Source organism: Odocoileus virginianus, chromosome 1, assembly GCF_023699985.2.
Source record: "Odocoileus virginianus isolate 20LAN1187 ecotype Illinois chromosome 1, Ovbor_1.2, whole genome shotgun sequence".
Classification (NCBI taxonomy): Eukaryota; Metazoa; Chordata; class Mammalia; order Artiodactyla; family Cervidae; genus Odocoileus; species Odocoileus virginianus.
In genome coordinates this window covers 78,296,833-78,322,606 of record NC_069674.1, presented here as the reverse complement: position 1 = coordinate 78,322,606, position 25,774 = coordinate 78,296,833, and the positions used below count along the sequence as shown (strand labels likewise).

At 34.6% G+C, this 25,774-nt stretch overlaps 1 protein-coding gene and 1 non-coding gene across 3 annotated transcripts in view; both read left to right on the top strand.

The window, feature by feature from the left end:
* Nucleotides 1–25,774, top strand: part of SEMA3A (semaphorin 3A) — a 349,768-nt gene that overhangs the window by 203,968 nt on the left and 120,026 nt on the right. For both annotated transcript variants that reach the window (XM_020884043.2, XM_020884044.2), the window contains one exon: nucleotides 14,096–14,215. In XM_020884043.2, coding sequence (XP_020739702.1) covers nucleotides 14,096–14,215 — 120 coding nt within the window. The remainder of the gene's footprint in view (nucleotides 1–14,095; nucleotides 14,216–25,774) is intronic.
* On the top strand, nucleotides 10,154–10,225 carry TRNAC-GCA (transfer RNA cysteine (anticodon GCA)). The gene has a single exon. It is a non-coding gene; the product is annotated as a tRNA-Cys (tRNA).

Below are 25,774 nucleotides of genomic sequence, written 5' to 3'. Positions count from 1 at the left end.
AAAGTCAGGATCCCCACAATTCCAAGGAATAACCTTAATCATGACCTCAGTGGTTTCCTCCCCAAGACAAGCAACTTTATTGTATTTTCCAGGCTTGCTGAATATGCTTATGGTCTTGATAGAAGTAAATTAAAAGGAGCTAAAACATATGGTGTCTGTGAAGTCTGATACAGGATATTAATGGTGCCTGATTATTTCATAACACTTTGTAATAAGGATTCCGAAAACTTATAAATTATGTCTCATACATTATGGTAGAGATAGGTAATTATGTATTCATTGAGAGATATAAACTTTTTAAAGTTTATTGGTATGGCAGTATTAGTCATACAAATCTTAAATCAGATAATTGATATAACCTGATAAAATGCACATGCTTTTCTTTTTCCTCTACATTCTGCATCAAATCAGTTCAGGCATTGTAGATTTTTGTTTTTCTTCTTTAACACTTAATTAAAGGAGAACAAAGCAATTTTCATGTATTTTAGTTCAAGGAAAAATGTATTTTTTCTTTTTGCTCTTAACCAAACACTACAGTATATTTAAATAATGAAATATATTTATTTACTATTTTTCTTGTAACCCATCTCATCCTTTAGTATTGTTTTTAATTGACCTATTATTAAAAATACATTTTGGACATTTGGAATAAATTTTATTAAAATTAATTTTACTTTGCAGGTGACCTCATTTATGTACCTCAGATACATAAATATTTAAATAGGATACATGGCATTTATTATTTTGAGATTTTAATATGCATTTTTTTCATTTCTGTCTTAAATATTGTTTTAGAAAATAGCAAAAGTTCACTTATTGGGATTGTAGCATTTCTTCCTTGATAAGCATAAAAAATAGCGTCGGTATCTTTACCAAAATTTTCTTAGCCATTTATATACATATTTTTTAAATTTTCATTCACCGCCATACCTGTGCAGTGATACACAGACAGTTTGAAGGAAATTCTAGGCTCTATCTTGAGTAAATAATAGTCAGCTGTGACTGATGGACAATAATTCCTTTTAAAGACCTCTTGTAATTCTGAAAACCACATGAAGGAGGCTTGAGGGATTTTTGCAGCCATTAGGATTCCAAATTACAATTGTAACCAAAATAGGAATTGACCTGAACATTTATAGGAAGATAAAGTAATCACCTTCTTGAGTGTTCTCCATGGTTTCTAGAACCTTAGTTTACCCTTTTCCCACTGGTTTTAGTATTTTCTCTAAGTCCTCTGGAAATAAAGCTTCTTTAAACAAACCATCCTGGAGGAAATGCTGTCTTCTTGGTATTAGATTCAGATGCAAGACTACAATAGGAAAAGCAAGACAAATACACTGGTTAGTTTTATGTATTTTGAAAGGAGGTCATTCTTAAGTCTGTTTAAGGTGATTTACATGGCACAACCGCCTGGGAAATCAGGATATGCCACTAGATTAAACCTCCATAGTCCTGTGTCAGTGAGTGTAGCATTTTATAGAAAGTTGAAACCTTTCTCCATTCTCCTGGGAAGCTGGAAAGATACAAACCATTGTTTCTCACCACTCAATTTTGCAATGCAATGTATATATTAAGTCAGTAGTTGGGATTTGAGCAGCTAATCACAAAAAATGAACTTTGTTCTAAGAGGGAATCTCTAGCCTAAGACAGTTACCGTCTCTCTTTCTCATGTATACATAGATAGACAAAGAGAGAAGGAGGAAATATAAACGTGCCGTAGGCTGCTGATAATTGCATTTCTAACAATAACATTAATTTCAATATATTTTTTCCAGAAGTGAATATGCAGGATGTATTTATTACTATGCCTTCTTTTCTTGGTGTTGTCAGTTCTAAATATTTACACTGTTATTGTATATCTGTATTAGAGGAGTGAAATGTTCATGAACCATTTCTATTATTGTCACTTGAGAGTTGTAATTTGAAAAAAAAAATACATATATGTAATATTATTGTACAGATACCCTCAATAAGGACGTAATGCAATCCAGATATCTCTATTCTCACTTCCATTAACCGCCTTTACTATTATTTCAGATATTTTCCTGGTGCTTAAAATCCACTTTGTATTCACAATAACATTTCTATGGAGGGATTAACTTCCTTGACCTTGTTTTGCAAATGAAAAAGGAATACATGCTAAGCTGGAAAAAGAATCTGTTTCGAATCAATAGCTCTCTGAACCTTCTTTGTTTATCCTACTAAACCATCTCTCTTTGTACTAAGCTTCAGTAAAACCAAATGGCAACCTTATGACTATTAGAAATATTTTGAACATCGTTGGAAACCAAAATTTCAGCCATCTGAGATGAACAAAGAAATAACAGATTCTCCTAACGTCACTGTTGTTGGATACATTTCAAAGTTCAGTATCATGCACCTGAATTTGGGGACATTTTTGCAACTCTTGAGAGACTTATTTTTACATTCTTGTCCTTGGTGGTTATTCATTTTTAACATATGATATATTATAGCTTGTCTATCAAATTTATCATGACTCAAATTGCAGGACCTCAATAGCACTAAGTTTTGCCAAGTGCATGCAACTGAGAATTTGAAACTACACATTCATCTTAAGTTTTGTACAATCTAAATGCAAGTTAGTCCTTGAATTTCACTTACTTTTTCCAAGGTCAAAGTTGACATCAACTTCAGTTTTTTAAATTTTATTTTAGGAACTTCAAGGTATGTTAAAATTTTAAATGGATAGTTAGAATTACCTTCTAATTCTGTAAAAATCATAATGTTTCACTAAGTCTCAAAACCCTGATGTGTAATTGCTTGGAGATCATTTTTCATGGATCTCTCGCACTTCTGAACATTGGAAGAATGGAAGAATTCTTAAGCAAAAGGCTAGTTTTCAGATAACCTTGAAGTGGAGATAGCGTATCCCTTAGAGCAAAGGGCAGTTATGCTTATCTGCAAGTACAGTGAACATAACCTCTTTCTCAAATGTAATGACCAGCATGCTTATGCCTCCTGTAAAATGTTGAGGTTCCCTCACCCAGGAGTTCCTCTGCTGTAATGGACCTCACTGCATGTGCAGGTGTCACTTGGCCCTCTTCTCACTGCACAGTGGGAATTGGAGCTTGGGGAACTGACATGAGAAATGCTGACTCTGACGACTGCTATTCCTGTGAATAATAGTTTTTCATCTCTGATTCAGGAGCTGTGTAACTTTTGTCAACATCTGTATAACTGCCATGGTAGCTTGTTATCTTTTCAGTAGAGTGGAATCATATAGACCCTTTACTGTTCCTGATATTACTGATTATAAATTTTTGTGGGCACCCTAGGTAACCTCACATGAAAGACTTTGATCAGTTTATTAGTTTTAGATATGATTCCATAATGAAATTTGATGACAGATGAGGTACACAGACAACTGAATCCTCATGAAAGCAAATGAAGAACTTTTTATTAAATGTCACAGAAATAAGCATAGATTTTCATATGTATACATGTGTGTACATTTATTTCTGTTTGGAGGTAAATATCAGGTAAACGGATACTTCAAATTCTGTATTCAAAGAATACTGGTAATAATGATAGCTAATATCAATTGTAGCTTACTATATATACTAGGTATTGTTCTATATACATTTATTTTATTAGCTCATTTATGTAACTCATATTTGGTTATAAGATAAGCATTTCCTTTCAAAAAATGTAGTTCCGGCTTACCTAAGTAGACAGAGCACAATTCTGCCACAACTATTCATAAATAGTTGCTATATTTGCTGTTTCACTGTGACACTGGTTCATACCATCTACCTCTTTGATAAAATGTTTATAAATTTATAATTTATCGTCCTTACTTTTGGAGAACTGGAATTTCATGAAAATTCTAATGAACAACATTACATCATCTTTTTAACAGGACTGGACTCAGATTAATATTCAAAACAAATTTTATTAAGTCCACCTTTCATTTGTACCAACTATGGTCTTAATCATTTTTAACTCTACTCTTAAGAAATGAATGACTCATTATAGCCTTCTTGCCTGCGTCATGTCACCATGTGTAGAATGTTCTGAGAGTTTTAAGCAGACATGAAAATATTAAAACTAATAAATAGATGGTTGATTATTTAAAGAATAAGATGAGTTTCCCTTCAGTTAATAAGTGCTAGGTAAGAATGCACAAAAGAACTGTACAAAAAATGTAAAGACATGGATATAACCATGATGGTGTGGCCACTCACCCAGAGCCAGAAATGCTGGAGTGTAAAATCAAGTGGGCCTTAGGAAGCATTGATGCAAATAAAGCTAGAGGAGGTAATGGAATTTCAGCTGAGCTGTTTCACATCCTAAAAGATGATGCTGTTAAAGTGCTGCACTCAGTGCGTCAGCAAATTTGGAAAAGTCTGCAGTGGCCACAGGATTGGAAAATAGCAGTTTTCATTTCAGTCCTAAAAAAGGGCAATGCCACAGAATGTTCAGACTCCTACACAGTTGTGTACATTTCACATGCTAGCAAGGTAATGCTCAAAATCCTTCAAGCTAAGCTTCAATAATATGTGAACTAAGAACTTCCAGATGTACAAGCTGGATTTAGAAAAGGCAGAGGACCAGAGATCAAATTGCCATCATTCATTGGATCATAGAAAAAGCAAGGGGATTCCAGAAAAACATCTACTTCTGCTTTGTTGACTACGCTAAAGCCTTTGACTTTGTGGATCACAACAAAATGTGGAAAATTCTTAAAGAGATGGGATTACTAGACCACCTTAACTGTCTGTTGAGAAATCTGTACACCAATCAAGAAACAACAATTAGAACTGGACATGGAACAATGGACTAGTTCTGAATTGGAAAGGGGTACAACAAGGCTTTATATTGTCACCCTGCTTATTTAACTCATATGCAGTGTACATCCTGCAAAATGTCAGGCTAGATGATTCACAAGCTGGAATCAACACTGTCAGGAGAAATATCAGCTATCTCAGATATGCAAGCAGTTCAGTTCAGATCAGTCGCTCAGTCGTGTCTGACTCTGCGACCCCATGGACTACAGCACACCAGGCTTCCCTGTCCTTCACCAACTCCCAGAGCTTGCTCAAACTCAAGTCCATCGAGTCAGTGATGCCATCCAACCACCTCATCCTCTGTCATCCCCTTCCCCTGCCTTAAATCTTTCCCAGGATCAGGGTCTTTTTCAACACTTTGCATCAGGTGGCCAAACTACTGGAGTTTCAGCTTCAGCATCAGTCCTTCCAATGAATATTCAGGACTGATTTCATTTAGGATGGACTGGTTGGATCTCCTTGCAGTCCAAGAGACGCTCGAGAGTCTTCTCCAACACCACACTTCAAAAGCATGATGAATTCTTCAGTGCTCAGCTTTCTTTATAGTCCCACTCTCATATCTATACCTGACTACTGGAAAAACCATAGCTTTGACTAGCCAGACCTTTGTCGGCAAAGTAATGTCTCTGGTTTTTAATATGCTGTCTAGGTTGGTCATAGCTTTTGTTTCAAGGAGCAAGTGTCTTTTAATTTCATGGCTCCAGTGATACCATGCTAATGGCAGAGAGTGAAGAGGAACTTAAGAGCCTCTTGATGAAAGTGAAAGAGGAGAAAGCTGGCTGAAAGTGAAAAAGCTAGCTTATAATTCCACATTTGAAAAACTGATCCAGAGGGATCGGGTGGAGAGGGAGGTGGGAGGGGGGACCGGGATGGGGAATACATGTAAATCCATGGCTAATTCATTTCAATGTATGACAAAAACTACTGTAATGATGTAAAGTAATTAGCCTCCAACTAATAAAAATAAATGGAAAAAAAAAAAAGAAAAACTGACCATAGCTCCAGTCCATCACTTCATGGCAAGTAGAAGGGGAAAAAGTGGAATCAATGACAGATTTTATTTTTTGGGGCTCCAAAATCAGTGCAGATGATTAGTGCAGCCATGAAATTAAAAGACACTTGCTCTTTCAAGGAAAGCTATGACAAACGTAGGCAGTGTATTCAAAGCAGAGACATCAGTTTGCCGACAAAGGTCAGTATAGTTAAATCTATGTTTTTTCCGGTAGTCATGTGCAAATGTGAGTTGGACCATAAAGAAGGCAGAGCACCGAAGAAGTGATGCTTTCAAACTGTGGTGCTGGAGAATACTCTTGAGATTCTCTTGGACTGTGAGAAGATCAAACCATTCAATCCTAAAGAAAAACAACTCTGATGAATTTTCATTGGATGGACTGATGCTAATGCTGAAGCTGAAGCTCCAGTACTTTGGTCACCTGATATGAAGATTCAGCTTACTGGAAATGACCCTGATGCTTAGAAAGGTTGAGAGCAGGAGGAGATGGAGATGACAGAGGATGAGATGGCTGGATGGCATCACTGACTCAATGGACATAAGTTATAGTCAACTCTGGGAGATAGTTGAGGATACTACGTAGCCTGGCTTGCTACAATCCCTGGGATTTCAAAGAGTTAGACATGACTTAGCCACTGAACTGCGATGACAAGAGACATCATACTATGTACTTTGCACAGATATGTTATTAATACCGTTTCGACTTGGGGAAACTGAAGCTCAGAAATCCTGAATAACTTTCTTATAATCACACAGGGAATACGATGCTTTATTAATTCTAACCCATGTCTGATAAAGCATCAGATGAGTATAGGTAACTACTTTTGTGGTGTTTCTATTTTATCATTTTGATGTTAATTAGTTTTATTCTACATGTTTTTCTTAAATTCTTCAAGAATAGCTTCAAATGTAAATACATGCTGAAGAATAAATAACCATTTTAATTAAATAATAAATATAAGTAGATTTTAAATTCTAAAGCTTAAAATATTTAATTGCATTCAGAAATAATTTCTGAAATTTACATATGTATATACATAATATATATGCCTATGTATGTGTGTATGTCCATTTATTATAAACATGGATATGCTATACATGGATAAAGCATTATAAGTGGTTAAAAAGGTTCCATTTGTTAGAATATAAATTAAGATAATATTTTATATTATTAGTTATATAATAGCATTTAATATTCTGCATATTAAAGACTCCAACTGAATTTTTTTACTTTTGATATTAGATGAGGCAGAGGGTAGAAAAGAGAGAATATATATATGTTCATATATATATGAATTATCAAAAAGCATTCCTTTATAATCTGAACTTCATTTTTATATCTCCTTCCTTAAAGCTACATCTCATATGTATTAAAGAAGCAATTAATCTCCCTTATTTGAGTGTTAAATTCATGATAAATGCATCTGTGTTAGAATTAATATGCCAACTAATTGTATCTATAGTAAATCCCTTTGGATTATAACTCTACTTGCTTGGTGTAAATCATTTACACCTTTAAGGCATAAGTACTAAATATTCAAGAACCTTACATAAAATTGGAAAAAAACAGAATATCATTATTGAAGTCAGAGTAAGGTTTTTGACTAAATATTTCTCCTGGTTTGGCAGGAAAACATAGTCAGGTCAGTTTCACATTCACTGTGTGAATTCGTTTGGATATGAGATGGCAAACAGTTATGCTAAATACATATTATACAGACCATGCATAATCATATCTCCAGTGAGTGGTATAAATGTAAATAATTAGATCGGTATTAAAATGTAAAATGCAGTGTAAGCCAGAAGTATGTATTAATCAGCTTCTCTGGTCCACATGACATTTCAAAGTGAAATTGCTCATAACTCCTTTAAATAGAAGAGCATCACGTTGGCTGACCTTTGTTCCTGCCTTTATCTGTAATGACTATATGTATACTTTTGACCAATTTTGAAGGTTTTGAGTAATTTGAGATAAAAATGTTTATGGAATCTTAGATCAGTATTTCTAGAACTTCAAAACAAATAGTCAATGCAGAGGTAAAAAAAAAAAACACTCAAATGGGATACTTAATTGAAATGAGCATCTAGGTAAAATATTCTAGTGTCCTTGGTTAGGAGTCTTCATTTAGTCTATTACATCATTCAAACCAAGTTAAAATTTCTGTCATAGATTTGAAGATGATGCAGTTAAATTAATATGAATAGACTAATGTAGTTTAATAACTAGCCATGAAATAATGTCAACTTCGTTGTGTTAGTTGAATCTGTATTTAAAAAAAATAAAGAAAACAGCAAAATTCTGTAAAGTGATTATCCTTAAATAAAAAATAATTAAAATTTTTTTTTTCTGAAACAAAGCATTAAAATGGAACGGTCCATTGGTTTTATTATGCATGATGCTTCGTAGTTAGGGAAAGTAAAAATGTCTCCCAAAATGGACAGAACAGGCTACTCACCATTTTTTCGGGTGGATGTTAAAAAATTCCAAGTCACAAATTCAGCATCAATGGCTAATATTATAAATAGAATACAGTTAAGTCTTAGTTCTATTTGATATACCAGAGGTTTCTAACATCCTTTAATGAATGCTGAGGTATTAAGAAGACATGATTATGGATGATCTGATCACAGCTGTAATAGAATTAAAAAAAGTATGGAACAGCTTAAATAGAGAGAGGGATGAGTGAGTGACAGGAACAATCTCATGGATTACTGCTTTGGCATGAAGATTTTAGTATTTAACCAGCTTGCCAGATAAATTGACCAGAGAAAAAGAAAGTCAACAGATTAACTTCAGGAATTAAGCTTATTAATGGATTTTCATGCAGAGATGTATCCACCCACCATGATAGGAAAGGGCTTCCTTTACTTTCCCAGCTGCTATGTTATACATTAAAATATTTCAACATAAATTGTTGATGGGATAGAGACATTTTTTTGCTTTTTAAATGAATGTTCACTGACCTGAGCCAATGTTGTACTATATTCATTTATGTTGAGCTGATTTATATTGGAACCTGAATAAGTTGTTTGATTTAATCATGAACTAAATATATTTAAATGTAGATTGTTCATGTTCACAGCCTTCTCTTTTATTTAGAGTTAAATTTCACTGCTCAATCCATAATTTAAGAACATGCAAGGAGGTAATTGGGATTGGTGGTAAATTACATTCTTTTGTAGAAAGTGTAATTATCAGAAGTTAGTTAAAAACACCTTTATTCTGTTTTAATTTTCATGCATGGAGCAGTTGTTTTGACAGATGGATGGACTTTATTTTTGTAACCGTCCGGGAAAAGTCTGCTTAACACAGTCTAATCAGTGCTACATATTTGTAATGTTTGTTTTTGAATCACTGTGCATTTGGCTTCTATATCTTTTTCTGAGGGTAGACATTTTCTTTGTAATTTATTTTTCCAGGCTAATATCTCTGTGTGTAATTCCTCTCTACATTTGACCTTAAGACACTAGAAACTCTTAAAAAAATAAGTGTAAATGGTTTGTCACTAAGGATGATGAATCATTGCTCATCAGGTGTGGCCTTGAGCTTTACTGGTTTATGACTGCCTTTACTTTTACCATGAGGCTAAGTTAACAATTTATAATGCTGTTGTTCTGGAGTACATTTCAGTGAAATAAGAGGTCAGTATGGTTGCCTGACTCTCGGGAAGCCGGCTTGTTGCTAACTTGTCTGTGTGCATCAGCTTAAATTCCAAAAAGATCCAGGTTTGAAAAATGAATTCATTTTGAACTGATTACATTCTCTTTATTACGTTGTAAATCCACCAGTGCTGAGCAAAGCAGCACAGTAGTTGAATGCCAAAAAGTACATTACATTCTGAGTTTTAAGAATCGTCATGGTTCAAGAAAAGGTCAGAAACACTCTTCTTCTGTCTCCCTAGAGCAGAAATGTGTGAAGTGTGTTTCCTTTTTCTGCCACGCTTCCTTCTTTTTTAGAGGAATGTCCAGGCTGCTTCCAAATAAAATGAATATCCTGTTTTGGAACACTCAAAAGCCTTGGCAACAACAAGCAGGAGAATGAAGACAAATGAATGACAGGATTGATACTCTTTTGTGTTGGTTTTCTGTTTAAAGAAAAATCCTTGCTTCACTATGTCTCTTTCAAGTTTTGGTTTCTTCTCTCTCCAGTTCTTTTAACTCACTGTTTCCTTATATATTGTTATTGATGAGTTTTCTTGCAGCTAATTTAAACCAATTTTGAAAGTATTTCATTCAGTTTCTTCGTTTCAGTTCAAGTGTCTGAACACACTATATAAATCCAAGAAATTTCTCTTCATTCTATTTGCATCAACCTTCACATCAAAATAGGGATTCCCTGGTGGCTCAGGCGGTAAAGCGTCTGCCTGCAATGCGGGAGACCCAGGTTCGATCCCTGGGTTGGGAAGATCCCCTGGAGAAGGAAATGGCAACCCACTCCAGTACTCTTACCTAGAAAATTCCATGATTGGAGGAGCCTGGTGGGCTACATGGGGTCGCAAAGAGTCGGACAGGACTGAGGGACTTCACTTCACACCAAAATAATACTGAGTTAGCCCCCAGGTATGGTACAGTGTAGCCTGCTGCCAACTGGGAGAGTTCACTGGGTAAATCATTCAGGCCTCAGGCCAATAGGGTGGGTCTAGCTGCTTTGTAATACAGATAAAATCCATTATCAGCATCCTTAGTAGAATCCTTTGCCAGGTTTCACAGCTTCAGTCCTGTGATTCTTTTTCTAGCAGCTCTGTAGAAGAGTAGCTGTCATATTATAGTGGTGCTTCTTTGACAGTTAATAGAGAACAACAACCAGAACAACAACAACAGTAACAAAATTGGAGGAGGAAATGGCAGCCCACTCCAGCACTCTTGCCTGGAGAATCCCATGGAGAGAGGAGCCTGTCAAGCTCAGTCCATAGGATTGCACAGAGTCAGACAGGAGTGGAGCAACTTATCACAGTACAACACAGCCCACAGAGAACAAAAGAAAATTAGGATTTTCAGGGTAGCTCAGTTACATAGTTCTCAAGAACCTTGAGAATTTTTCAGTCAATTATTATTTCTAATCAGTTATCCAACTGATTAAGAGATAAGAGCCCACAGATGCTGTGATCTTAGAATTCATAACAGTTGCAAAAGTGACATAGCCTTCACTTGTATGCACAGGTATCTATGCTGATAAAATTTTCCTTCCTTTCTTTATTGTGGCAATCTAGGGTCTCCTCTCAAATTTCTAGAATGCCCTTATATGTCACTACTGAGATTAAAGAATTTGGATTTGTATTTAAAATTGCATATGTATCTTTATAGGCCTGGTGGGCAAAGTAAAACCCTGTTCTTTTCTAGAATGAATAAGTCATCCATCTGGGTCTGCCACTGCTATTTATTAGAATATTTGTTTGCTTACCAATATGTATGTACACAGCCAGTTTCTTAATTTCAACATATGGTGCTGGAAATGGTTGTTTATAATCTTGAATGTTGTAATATTGAGTCCACAATCAGGGTTGGCTGTCTTTATGTAAAAGCAGAGTATGTGACCACCTACATGTTTCATAAAACATTTTCCTGAAAATAATTCATTTTCAAATAACTGCATTTTCTTAAGACTACAAGTAAATCCTTTGGGTAAGACTCATGAATGTCTTATTTGTAAATGAGTTTATCAGATGTTTCCCTGTCCACAGCCTCTTTCCTCTGACCAAGAATTCATGTCCTATCCTCTTTCTCAAAGAGGAGAAACTGTTATAGAATGGGGAGTTTGTGGCTAAGAGACTTGAGAGTTGGATTATGTATAAGCTTACCTAAGGTTTTGTCTAAGATGTGTCATGTTCAAATTGGTACATGGGTAAGATGCTCTTAAGCTAGGAAAATTTTTCTTTATAGAAACTTGCAAAATTAATTTCAAAGTAAGTTGATTTCAGTGCTTAATTTTCTTTGTTATAATGCCTTTCCAGACAAAGAAAGACTCAGGATGTAAGTAACAAAACAGTGAGATGAATCAGATGTGTCTTTTAGCTACTTCCCGAAACTGCTCAGCATTTGATAAGAAAGGGTGAAGAGTCCTAACAGTCAAGTTTCATGTTTTCCCTTATAGAGGTATAACTTACTTTTGGGATGATATGTTTATAGGACATCCTCGGATTTCATCCTGGATAAATCAGTGATGATGGAAAGCAAGTATTTGAATTTAAATAACAATTATTCTGCTCAGGTTTGGTCTGCTCTTTATTTTATGGAGGCATTAAAGTTAAAACCCAAATCATCAGTTATAAACACAGAATACAAATGTCACTTGGGAATGTACTTAAATTATTGTAACATCTCAGTTATAAATTCCAACTAACTACATAAGTCTAAATACATTCTGAGCTTTCACTTGAAGAGTCACATGTTATAGAGAATGACCTAAGGGAGTATTACAAACTTACAGGTGTCAGGACCAACCCAATTCTCTGTTACATTTGCCAGAACTGCTTGCACTATAGTCTGCATTTGATCTTTATCTGCACTTTTAGTTATATATTTGGTTTTTATTTCCACATTTATAGGCAAAAACACAAAGCTATGTGTATAAAAAGTCTATGGTCAATAACATAACATTTCAGTGCAGTTATTAATCAGTTGAATATTTAAAAATAGATAATGTATGTCCCATGACATAATCATATTTTCTACTTATATGTATTTAAAGATTTTTATATGGTTAATAGACCATACCATTTATTGAAGATTTTTAAAAATAAATTTATTTATTTTTAGTTGGAGGATAATTACTTTACAGTATTGTGCTGTTTCTGCCATACATCATCATGAATCAGCCACAGGTATACTTATGTCCCCTCCCTCTTGAATTTACCTCCCACCTCCCACCCCCCACCCCATCCCACCCCTCTAGGTTGTCACAGAGCACCAAGTTTGAATTTCTCTTTTCATTGTTTTCTTTTTACAGTATTGCTAGCAACTCATTTATTTAAAAATATTTTGCAAAAATTATGTCTTTTCTACTCAGGGTTAATTTGGCAATAAAATTATGTAGTTTATACTTCATCTGATTTTTTTCCCCTGAATCTTTCCTTAACAGGAACAGAAGGCTAAGATTCCTATTCATTTGTAGAAACACATTTTCTTTCATAGGGTCTACAGATAGAATATATAGAAAAATATAAATAGCTCTATCATATTTCTTAGGTGACATTTGTGTAATGAAATAGAAGGAATGTCTAAACTTCTATACATAATAAGATATGACTATAATCCCCTCTTATAAAGTAGATGTTCTTTACCTGGAGGATCCATGACTCATTGGTGAGGGTATCCATGCATTGGTTTACAATGTACATGTACTGCATGAAGATATTTATTAACTATAGCCACTCTAATAAAAACCCTCAGTCTATAGACTTTCTAAACTCTTAATATCTTCTCTGTCTCATCTTACACACAAACCATCTTTGAGGTTTCAGTGACTTTTTTCAAGAGGAGGTGGTTTTATCTTCTTAAGTCTGTGAAGCTCACTAGTAAGCATCAATGTGTGTGTGTGTGTGTGTATGTGTGCATGCGCACACACGCATATATGTGTGTGTGTGCGCATGTTAGTCACTCAGTCATGTTCGACTCTTTGTGGAATTCTCCAGGCAAGAATACTGGAGTGGGTTGCCATTCCCTTCTTCCGGGGATCTTCCCAACCCAGGGATCAAACTTGGGTCTCCTGCACTGCAGGTGGGTCCTATACCATCTGAGCCACCAGGGCAGCCCAGTAAGTAGCACTGCTAAAGTTCAAAGTTAGTTGCCAAACAATATGAGTTACTGATGATGTTTCACATTTATGTTTAGTAGAGGCTTTTATTACTTTTTATTTTTGATTCACTTTTCCAAAGTTAAAGCTGACTTTTGCAAATAAATTTTCATCATTATTATGATTTAACTAATTGGCTAAATAATTTGCTGCTTCCCTCATTTCTAGAAAAGTCACTTACGATAATTGGTTATCTATAACTCTATTCCACTTTTTAATAAATAAATTATAGTTTTAATAAAAACATTAAAGGGAATATTATATTTTACCCCTCAAAAAGAAGAACTTCTTTGTTTCATGTAACAATGAGAGCAAACACCTTCTGTGTCTCGTGTAATAATGTGAACAAACAATAGAATAATAAGCTATAAAAACTAATGTGAAAGGACACAAAAGAAATCTGTTCAAACATGCCTAACACACTAAAGGATACCTCAGCCATGCTCACTGCTAGAACTCACTGGTTTTCCTTTTGTTTTACAGAAAGAATGTGCTAATTTCATCAAGGTGCTTAAGGCTTATAATCAGACTCATTTGTATGCCTGTGGAACGGGGGCTTTTCATCCAGTTTGCACCTACATTGAAATTGGACATCATCCTGAGGTAAAGCTGGCTTTTTAAAAATGGTGTTTGTCCGTGACCCCTTCCTTTTCAAATACTTTATTACTAATTTCTTCACTTCATTGAAGAAATTAGTGTGCTGTTCGATAGCTCCTACTTGGGATTCAGATGTTATTTTTAATTTTAATCTGTGAATACAAAAAGAATTGAGACCATCACTCAGCACTAACTGGCACAGGGAGAAGGGAGGAGGAAAGCGTTTGCCTCTCCTCTCCGCTGCAGAGTCCAGTCCGTTTTGCATGGGCAGCAGATGTCAGCAGACTGTGTGCTGTTTTCCCCTTCATCTGTATATTGCCAGCTTTCCCCACCATTCCCTCCTCAGCCAGAAGTGTCTGCCACCACAGTTGTTTTCTTCTGCCCAGGGATTAAGAAAGGATGCCATACATGTGCTCAATGCTCTGATCACATGTTTGACCTAAATTGCTCACAGTTGTGTTCTTGCTTAGCTAGGCTTTATATTTATATTTTGGACTATAATTTTGTCAGTATAAAAAAGAGAAAAAATGTTAATTTGTCTCTTGCTCCTAAAAGATGTTTTAGTGAAAAATTTAAGTTGGGTAAATTTAAGCAAAACTTGAAATTAGGGATGAATTCAAAGGAAAAGTTTCTAGTTTGAAAGCAATTCCATGGGTTGGATTTATCAGTAGCCTTTAATTGTAAGCCCTTTATAATTTTTGGCACAAAATCCTACAAAAAACAAAAGTGTTCATGTGGTGAAAAAATCTTTTGTGACAGAATTTTCTTCCAGTTGGAATCCAGAATTACTCATCAGATAAAAGGTTTGTTCCCAGAATATTTCTGGAATCCTAAAGTTGAAATGTAATTTACATGTTAGCCACTTCTTTATAACTTTAAATCCTTTCTATTTTTCTTATGGCATCCAAAAGTGATACAAATATGTTCTTACAACCCAAACACTGAATAATCAAAACATTTTTGTGTTGTACCTTCTTTGTATAAGAAGACACCTTTGAGGCTATGTGGTTTCTAGACTAAACATGATTATTATGACTTTCCTGATGATCCTGGGAAGATTAAAACCATTTCCCAAGTTCTCACTAGTTTAGACATTTGCCCTCATAAACCTCTTCCCCCCGTGCATCCTTCTTCTTTTTTTAACAAGCTTGCATTCTGTACCTGATGACATACCCAAGGAGTTTTAAGTAAATTAAACATTAAGGAAAGGCAGTTGTACTTAAGTTACTTGTTTTGTATTGATGACATTAGGAATAATTTCTTGCATACAGTCCTGCAGATTTTGCATAATTAACTTTTTAGCAACTTCTGGATAAATCTTTCTTTCTTCACTTGCTTCTAGGCTATTTTCAATAGTTAGTCAACCTAAAACTTGGGTCCCACTTTTCTATTTATTGGAGATATCTCTGGAGAACATCATGCATGTTGTCTTGCACTTTTCACATGTGCCTGCTATATGGGACAGTGGGACCCAGAGAGCTGAGCTCCAAACACAGGGTTAGTGGAAAATAGGTGGGCTTTAGGGTCATTTCTGGCTTCTCATCATGTTCTACAACTTACTATCTGTGGAGTCCAGGAAAATTGCTTAACCTCTCTGAGATTCTGTCTCATAATATGTAAAAACAAAGCAAACCTCTATGATCCTCAGTGTCCTTAAATTTAAGTGAGAAATCAATTTACTACCTCCAACTGCCTCCCAACCCTCCAACCACGGCATGGCCCACTGACATTTTTTGCTGTAGAAACTCAAGGAGTTGTAATCCTTCATTATTAAACTCATGTCCTCTAGCCTTTCACTGGAGAGCTTTTGCTTAGTTCAATACTTGATACTTAATCTGGACTAAGCTACTAATTTCCTTTGTGTCTTTGTTTCTAGAAAGTGGTAATGAGAATGGTCTATACCTCATGCAGTTATAAGAGTTCGACATTACTTAATAGGTGTTAGATCCTTAAAAAAAATGCAGATTGTCATTTTTAAAATATGAATGTGTATCGCAGGATGAAAGCCATTGCAGCTTTTATGGTAATAACTGTCACTTTGCTATTAAATGTACCTCATTCATCAGAGTTTATAAGTTACTGCACTAGGCTCTCATTCTTGGCAGGTCATTTTGTATTTAGCTTAATTCCTCTACTTTTAATTTTGAAGCTTAGATGATCTTGATGGCCATTTAAATTAAAATATCACATATAGTTTCCGTATTTTTACAATTTTACCCAAATATAGATTTCTCTTTTTCTTTCTGAAGTTGCTTTTTAGCAGAGTTGCCTCTTTCTCAACTCATCAGCTACTCATTGCTGGTTTATGAGTGGGTGGGAGGATGCAGAGGTACAGAAGCCAGGCCATTTACCCAGCCAAGTGGAGGAGGCCTTTTCCTCCACTGACATAAATAAACAAAGCTTCCCATCCAATCACCTTGTGGTAGGATATTGATGAACAAGTGTTTTATTGAAATTCTAAAACTCAGAACCTTTGAGAAAAGTCCTCCCTCAGAAGCTCAGTGGTCTTGAATTGCATGGCAACTGTGTTATGGGGAGATGCTATTCCAGACTATTTTAAGGGTCAGAGGGAAGATGATTATGCAATCATCCAGGGGAATTGGGAGCAGTCTAGACAGTCAATCTAGGAAATTCTGGAAAAGATATTATCAAGATGGCTTGTCTAGACAACATAAAATTCAATTTTCAATGCTAAGCTGCCTTAAAAGAGAATCTGCTTTAAATTGATCTCTATTGGTACTTAAAATACTACACTTGTATTTAAACAGTTATACTGTTTTTGAAATTGAGACAAGGAGACAATATGTGTTTCATGCAGTTAGGAAAGTCATGATGGTAATGGAAGGATTGGCAGAATAAGAAATAAAATAGCAAGCAGGACTAAGGCCAGGCTTGTTGGATTAGAGTTCAAAAGATCTCCTGAAGTTTGAATTTAGTAACTTTTATTTACAGGGATGGGCTTTCAGAACTAAGACAAACCTTTTCCTATATTCTGGTTGAAAAAGTAGCATGTATACTCTGCTGTTTCCTGTCCTCATTACATAAAATAATGAAATAGTTTCTTTTTTAAACTACTGTCCAGACTTTATATATTATAAATAATATAATGGCACAAAAAAGACATTTTGCTTTTATCATGACTTCATGGACTTTTTAACATCCAGTTTTTTCTTTTCAGTGTTCTTTAAAATAACTGTCTTATATTGAGTCCCCATGATTATTGAAATCCATTCTTTAGAAATTACGGATTTAACCCTTTCAAGATGGCTGGATGCCACAGAAATAAAGATAGCACTTTTGAAACAAAGCAAAACTTCCTTCATCATTTAATAGCTTCAGATCTAATATGAAGAAGTTAAAAATTCCTTTTAAATTTTAATCAGCAGTTTGCAAAGAAATCCTTGTTTAGTCTTCTAATTGTGAATGATCTTACTTTAGTCTAGCATTTTAATAGCAATATTTAAACTCCTGATTACTGTATTCTGAAATCTCCTCTTGCTGTATAGTGAATGCCTTATGACCATACAGAGTATGTCATTGATTGCTGTATTAAGCAGATTTTGTGTTTCCTGTAGTGCACTTGGGAATTGGTAGACCTATTAATTAACTCCAGTTCTGTAAGATATGTGTCAGTCAATTCTTGGTTATCCTCCAATAGTACTTGACCCTGAAGATAACTGCCTGCCTGCAGACCCTGCCTATGAAGTCACATGCTTCATACACATGTGCGTGTTTATTATAAAAATTCATGCAGAGTTCACAGGAGGAATGATTCAGAGCTAGAGTACAGATGATTTTTGAGTTTAAGCTCTCAATATCCATGCCATTCAAATGAAAAGTGTAAGCCATCCTTACGCAATAGAATATTCCCCAAAGACTTGTATTATATGGTATTTCCCTCTCAAATTTACATTTGTTAATAAAAAATGTATGAATTTAGGAGGGGTATAGCCGAAAAAGTCTCTGGTTGTTTTCTCAAATTCCAAAACGGCCTCCTCTGTGTACTGGGAGGAAATCTAAAGAAAGATGAACCCAGATGAGGGCTGGAAAATATTAACTCTATAAATACTCTCGTAATGCTATGATCTCAATTTATGATAGAACCAAAGGGACATTAAGAAATGCAGTGAAGCTTAATGGCTATCTCTAAGGTCATTTCTACAATGACAACTAATATATCAAGATATAAAATAAAATGTTTTGTCTGTTTTTTCTCTTCCACCAAGAATAAGTGTTTGCTTCTATGTTAAACTTTGAATCAAATGCTCTTTGTAACAGTCTCCGGAGCCAAAATTCTACTTAAGCGGTAGCTGGAGCTCAGTTGGCTAATTTATACATCTAAGTAACTTTTTCTAATTGAGTTATCTCTCTCAAATTATTTTGTCACTGAGTCCAATAGAATGAAAGTTTATTTCGTGTACTATAGAAAGAGTACAAGCAGAGATGCCCAAGCTAAGAAATTTAGATATCTTGGTAAAACAATGAGGAATTCTTTTAGGGTGGTTGTATCTTTCCACTGTCTTAGATCATGCGTTAGAATCTGACTTTTCCCACTTACGTTAGCAGGATAACATAAATTAGTAGGTCAGTAGGCTAACAGAACTCAGGATTCTTGGTGACTTCTCGGCTTCATTATTTCCACCAGAGGCAGTGCATCCCGCATTTGCACGTGAACCTGAGCCAAATGTGGTTTGAGCAAGACCATTATGGTTTCTAGGGTATTTTTTCCCCCTTAATCTTTCAGTACTTGAATTGTATTGGACAGGAAACCATGCTAATTACAATGCTGAATAAACAATACCACCATTTATATTGCAAATTAAATTTTAAAATGCTCTGCTGTTTGTGTTTGAGAAAAAAAAAATCACAGTTCATAAATTGTGTGACTTTAGCAACTCACCAGTGTATTTTCTATGAGCTATTAACATTCTAAACTCTAGATAATATCAAGAAGTCTGTTTCTCAAAATTAAAAGAACTAGTGGCCAAGTGAGGTAGTAGGGGGACCTAATTTTTTAGAAACAAGTTTAGGGGAAAAAAAAAAACAAAAAAAACAAATGGTGAAAGAAAGAAAGAGAAGCATAAATCCAAAGCAACATCACTTTTACCGTATTTAAAATGTTTCAGATGACCATTTTATATTTTGACTTGTTTGCTCTAAATATTTGATATGAAAACACCATAGTTAATGAGATGAATACGCTTTTACTCTCTATACTTATTTGGTTCAGTGGTGAATTGTTTGGGTTTCTTTTTTTTCGCCCTACACAATATTTTGTCACCTTTTATTCCTAAAAACAATGACAGAAAAAATAGAAATGTTAACATTCATTTCTTAACTTGCTGGGTATTTCATTCCATGTTTTGTCAGATCTAGTTCACATAGTTCCAGAAAAGAATTTGGATAAAATTAAAGAGTTCTCTTAAGGCCATATTGGTGCATGATGTCAATATCAATGACTTATTAAAAGAATTTATTATCTGTAGTGCTCAATTCCTGAATGCATCTTTATTCACAGTCAACCCAGACATGAGGACTAAAAGATAAACAGTACTTTAACCAATGTATTTTTTCTTTTCCTCATGAACTACTAATGCTGGTTTGGAACAAAGACCTTTGATTTCCTGGAGCTAATTTGTCACTGCTAATGTGAACTCCAACTTAATTCTCGTCTCCTGTGCCCTTTTGACTGGGCACTCATTCCATATATAATCTATTTTGAGAGGAAATTTCTGTTCATAAAAACTCTTATCAATATTATAGTTTTCCCAAAACAAACAAACAGAAAAATAGAGTAGTGCTAAACCCCAGCACCTGCTCACCTGTTTAGGCTGTTATCTCCTTCCTCTTCAGGACCCTTTCTGTATCCTTGGACTCACATTCTGGTTTTCCTCCTTTATCTATCTCTTTGTCTTCTTGCCTAAATTACTTCATTTGGAACCAAAGTTTAAGGTTGTGAAAATACAACTTGGATATATGTGTGAGAAGGAAGGTGTTAATTTCATATATTTGAAACTTTGGAAAAACAGCAAAAGAAATTTATACTGAATTTCCACAAATCAGAATACATTCACCTCCTCTTGGTGTGTGTTCCAAATAGCCCTCAGCAAGTTATCTTGTAGATTTGTTTTAAATCATAATGGTTCACTTTGATGATAACCTGAGGAAAATTATCTAAGCCCATCCTAAACTAGTTGGATAACTACCTCATAATCATGTAAAATCTTAAGGTTTTAGTGCCCTTGTTCGCTTAAGGCTTATAAACATATGAGTGCCAAGGATATACCTGTAATATCTTGGGCTAATGAGAAGGAAACAAGAGTTGACTTGATAGGCAAACACTGTCTTCCTGCCAAGTGAAGGCCAAGGTGAGGTCAGAATGGGCCATATGAAAGATCTTGCTGTGCTTCAGAGGAAAGTACATTACCCCAGAGCACAAAGGAGAGTCAGAACTGCTAGTCCCAGAGACTGTAACTTTTGGTCACTAGAATCACCTTCATATTCTAAGAAGGTATTTACTTTTCAAGATTTACAAAGATTTTGTTGTCACGTTGTTTGCTAATGCTGATTTCAATTGTATTTGTTCTTTAGTCAGTACTTAATTTTAACCATGAAGAACCTATACTTAGCTTTATAATCTTTTAAATTTAGTTGCTATTCAAAACTATACAATGTGAGGTGACTGGAAGCACACTGAGGAGCAAGCTTTGAAGCAGACAGTGTCGCCGTTCGTGTGCTCCCCTCTGAGGACACTCCCTTGCTCTAGTGTCTTGACTTCTGCTCTAGGCTCCTTGTGGTTCTCAGTCACTCCAGTCTTACTGGAGTGGTCAGTTTGGAAGTTGGAGGATCTGGGGAAATAGAAATAGAAAAGACTGATGCTGAGAATCAGTGTGAGGTCATATGAATAGCATTAAGGTGAAAAGGAAAGGTATAATGAGAAAACCAGTTTTGGTATAAAAGTTACTAGAAGATAATAGAGGCTTAGCATTTATAATCTAGGGTTCTTCAGATTTGTAGCTACAATTCTGTTCTGCTGCTACCATCAATGCCTTTGTGATATTGGAAGCAGTTTGTATTCCACAGCAATTTATAGTCATTAAGATAAAATTGACATTAATAAAAACATAGGAAACATTTTCCCTAAGTAAGGTTCTAATAATAATGGTGAGGAATATAAAGACGAATGTTTGCCCCCAAAGATTGAACACATACATAGATATATAACTTCAACACTGGTGAAAACATGAGTAATGATAATGATAATCCCAACAACTAATAATTACTAGCGATAATTATGCTTTGTAATGGCAGCATTGAGTATGTTACCTTTGTCTTCAGAAAATCTGATGAAGTATGTACTCTTCACATCCTCATTTTATTGATGCGAAAATGAAGTTTCCATGGGTATTTTGTAATGGGCCTGATGCTATTCAGTGCTTTATGTCTGAGTGGAGAATCTGCTCCTTTAAAAGAAAATACCAGTTGGTGCAGGGGGAGAGGAGGATTAAAATCATTAATTCTTATTCAGATTATTAAAGATTTTGTCATGTATTTATATTTTATATTTCAGAACTTCTTAATATATGCCTAGTTTGAACAAAGTGATAACTGTAATTAAGGGATAGCTTGATGAAGTGAACAGAGGTCATCACGTTTAAGCTGGGCTTTGAAAACTGAATCAAATACTGATGGATGTGGAGGGTCCTTTAGTAAGACTCGAAGGATAGAATAGAAGGACAGAGACAAGAAAGGCGTTGGTAAATGGCAAATAATCTCAGTGTGCATAGAGTACAGTGATTTTCAAAAGGAGCTGGAAAATTAGGATCAAATTGAGTTTGGGGAATCTAGTCAAGAGCTATACAAAGCCTTAGAAGGTTACTACTGGTATTGCTGTGATTGGTTCTGAAACATATTTTTAGTATCAATGTGTGTGTGGTGGGGGATGGGCATATAGGAATACCCATTTTGAGACTATGGCAAAAGTTCAGAAATGTCACATAATGAGAACTTGGACTGATATTGAGGAAAAAGATACTGAGTAATGTTTAAAATTCTCACAACAAACAGTAATAAAATAGCATCTAAATATAAATCATGATGTATATTGACATGATGATACTCTTTAAACTCCCCAATGAAAAAATGATTTCCCAGTTCTTTTGTGAAAATTAGATAATACATGCTTTATAGCATATTGTGGCTTATGTACACTCTATTTTCACTTCTGAGTCTACAAGTAAGCTGAATTTATGTTGTGCATAAAACATTAAGCTACCATATGCAAAGTTATGTGAATTTCTCACCCATGGTGTATAACAAAAACATGGTTCTCCACACTTGTAAATCCAGAGAATGCTATTTTGTGTAATGCATCTGTGAAAGTAATTCAAACACACTTTGTTTAAAAAAATAACAAAAAGAAACAAGATACATTGCACTTAGAAATAGCTATTTTTAAATGAAAACCATGCTTTAAATTTAATTTCATTATTATATTATAGCTAATAGTGATTTTGTGAGATTTTTGTGAGACTAGTATATCCAGTTTATCCCTTGTTATTCTGCCCAATTTTCCTCGTGCTATAACTACTCTGTGGTTTTTAAATTAATTTTATTACTATTAATGACTGTCTTTGCTGGCATATTTGATGGTTTTATGAATATTATAGCATTTTATATTCATTACCCTGTGATTGAAATGTTATCTCCACTTTTCACTTTAGGAAACTTTAAGTCTCAGAAAAATTCAAAGCCTCCCTATCATCATACAACTAGTCAGTTTGTTGTCATGACTTTTTTAGTGACATCAATATTATGTCTCATACTGTACTGATGTTGTACCATCCCCATTGGTGGGATGCTATCCTATGTGTTTTCTTAATTATATATTTTTTTAATGTAGTAAGAATGCTTAACATAAATCTGCTCTCTTAACAACTTTTTAAGTGCATGATTCACTATTGTTAACTGCAGGCACAATGCTGTGCGGCTGATCTCTAGGACTTACTCATCTTGTGTAACCGAAACTTTATACCCATTGAGCAGCAAGTCCCATGTTTCTGCCTCCAGCCCCTGACAACCACTGCTCTATTCTCTCATTCTGTTCTCTCAATCTATGAGTTTGTTTTAGATTTCTCACATAACTAAAATCATGCAGCATTTGCCCTTCTGTGCCTGGCTTATTTTACCTAGCTTAATATCCTTTAGACACCGCATGAAAGAGGTCACTTTCTTTTCTGCTAATTCCCTCTCTATGTAATAAAGGTGTTGAGCAAAAATAAAACTTTCCTGTGGAACTTCCACTTAGACACATAAAAGAAGGCTAATATGTTTTACTCTCAGTCATGTCTGACTCTTTGCAACCCCATGGATTGTAGCCCAACAGGCTCCTCTGTCCATGGGATTCTCCAGGCAAGAATATTGGAGTAGGTTGCCATTTCCTTCTCCAGGGGGTCTTCCAGACCAAGGGTTTGACTATAATCAGAGAGAGTTGTAACTTTTTTTTAATCCAAAAGGGAAAATCAGGTTCTGTAGCATTAATAGAAATATATTTGAGATAGATTTCTTAAAATATTTTAAAAATTAATGAGTTTCACACTTCTTATTCAAAGTAAGTTTAGCAATGAAATGTATCTTACTATTTCTTGGTATTTTGATGATGTCATAATTCAAGAACAAAAAAGTCTGATTATTATTTTATGTAGAATTTTAGATTCTCTAATAACCAGAAAATATTTAATTTTATATGGCACATAGATTATCAAATAACAGAAAATTGACATTGTCTTTATTTCATTTTCCTTAACGTAAATGGGCCTTATCAAGCTACCTCTGCTGATGAAAATATTAGTATATTTGAAAGCAGTTATAATTTTACTCAAAATTAATTTTGTACTTATGAATCTTTAGAATTTCCAGTTAGAACAAATGTATCTTGATAAATATATATTCATGTGAGTAGACATTTTTTAATCATTGCCTCAGAAATTTAATTGCATAGGCTTTCATCTTTCACTTAACACTGTTATTTCTATTTTTGCCTATTTTACTCATATACTTTAGTAATTTAAATCCATTTCTATATAAATGATAGACATTTGATATTAATGCCTGAATACAGCTTGAGATTTGTATATTTATATGTCAGAAAAATATTGTTTCAAATTTTTAGGAATCAAACCGCATAGAACAACTACTTTCCATTTTATTTTATTTTTATTTTCCAGTCTGCTGTTTTAATTTGATTGTGCATCTCTGGCCACTGAAAGCAATCTCAGGAATTGCTGAGCGGTTAAAAAGGGAGTCTAATGGGATCTAAAATCAATTCACAGGTCTGTCACTGATTCATTGTGTGACTTTTGCTGCCACTGAAATGACATTAAACTGGTCTCCTCAACAATTTTATACCTCAGGATTCCTCTTATAATAAACAAATACCTGTCTAATATGCCTTATGGGTATATACTTTAAAAAGTAGCTTGATGATTAAGAACTTCAAGACCAGCTTCTATTTGAACAAGTTACCTCACTTGAGATTATCACAAAGCTTTATACAGAGGCTGAAAGTCTGGATATTTCTAGTGTTGCAAATGGGGTTTTGTTCACATGCCAGGGTTCAAGCTTCTTTTAAGTGCTTTTATCCTGGCAAACTTTTCTTCTTTTGATTTATGTTTTGTTGGCATTTATTAGCTGTCTTACCTCATATTTAAATTACTCAACCTGGAAAGGATGGATGTTTAGTGTCCCACATCGACTTGCCCTTTGCTGGCCTAAATCTTGGACACAAATGGAAGATTTGTAGGAAGGGAAACCTATTCTTTGTATTATGTCATTCTAGAGAGCAGACCTAGGTACTACCTTGACGCTGTGTCAGATATTTGCAAATTTTTCCTAACAGTGTGGAATTTTAAAAAGTTCATGGATATGATTGCACAATCTCTTAGACATGTGTAATTTTTTTCTAGAATAAAATGTAATGACTTATCTGAGAGAGGAATAGGAAAATATCATGCCATTGATAGGCAAAATATTTCCATTTTAACAATGTAAATATCCATAAGGATAGAAGTGAACTGACATCCCTTTGTTCATAAAGTGCATAAGGCAGTCAGTTGTTTTCAGTCTCTTGATTAAAATCAACTTCAGGTGAAATGATATGACAAAACCGAATGATGTGTTTGCCACAGGGATGACAAAAAAATTTAATCCATTCGCTTTTCTACCTTATACTAATAAAAGTCTGAAAAATGTAATAAGCTTCTAAGAAAGAAATGAAAAGTATTTTTCAACTATGCTACTAAGAAAAATATTTTGACCTGAAATTTTTAGTATAAAAAATTCAGTTCCAAAATTTGATATACACAAGACTACTGAAGCCTAGTAACATCCTAAACACAAAGCTTAGCAATATCTGATATCTTACTTTTTAAAAAATGATGTGTCCAGAGTTAAACTGTGACCACAACTTCCATAAATTTTTGCACAAAATGCATGTTTATAATACTATAGCTTATAGTTACTGCGTAACACCTCTAATCCCTATCCTCCATTTCATAATAAAGAAAA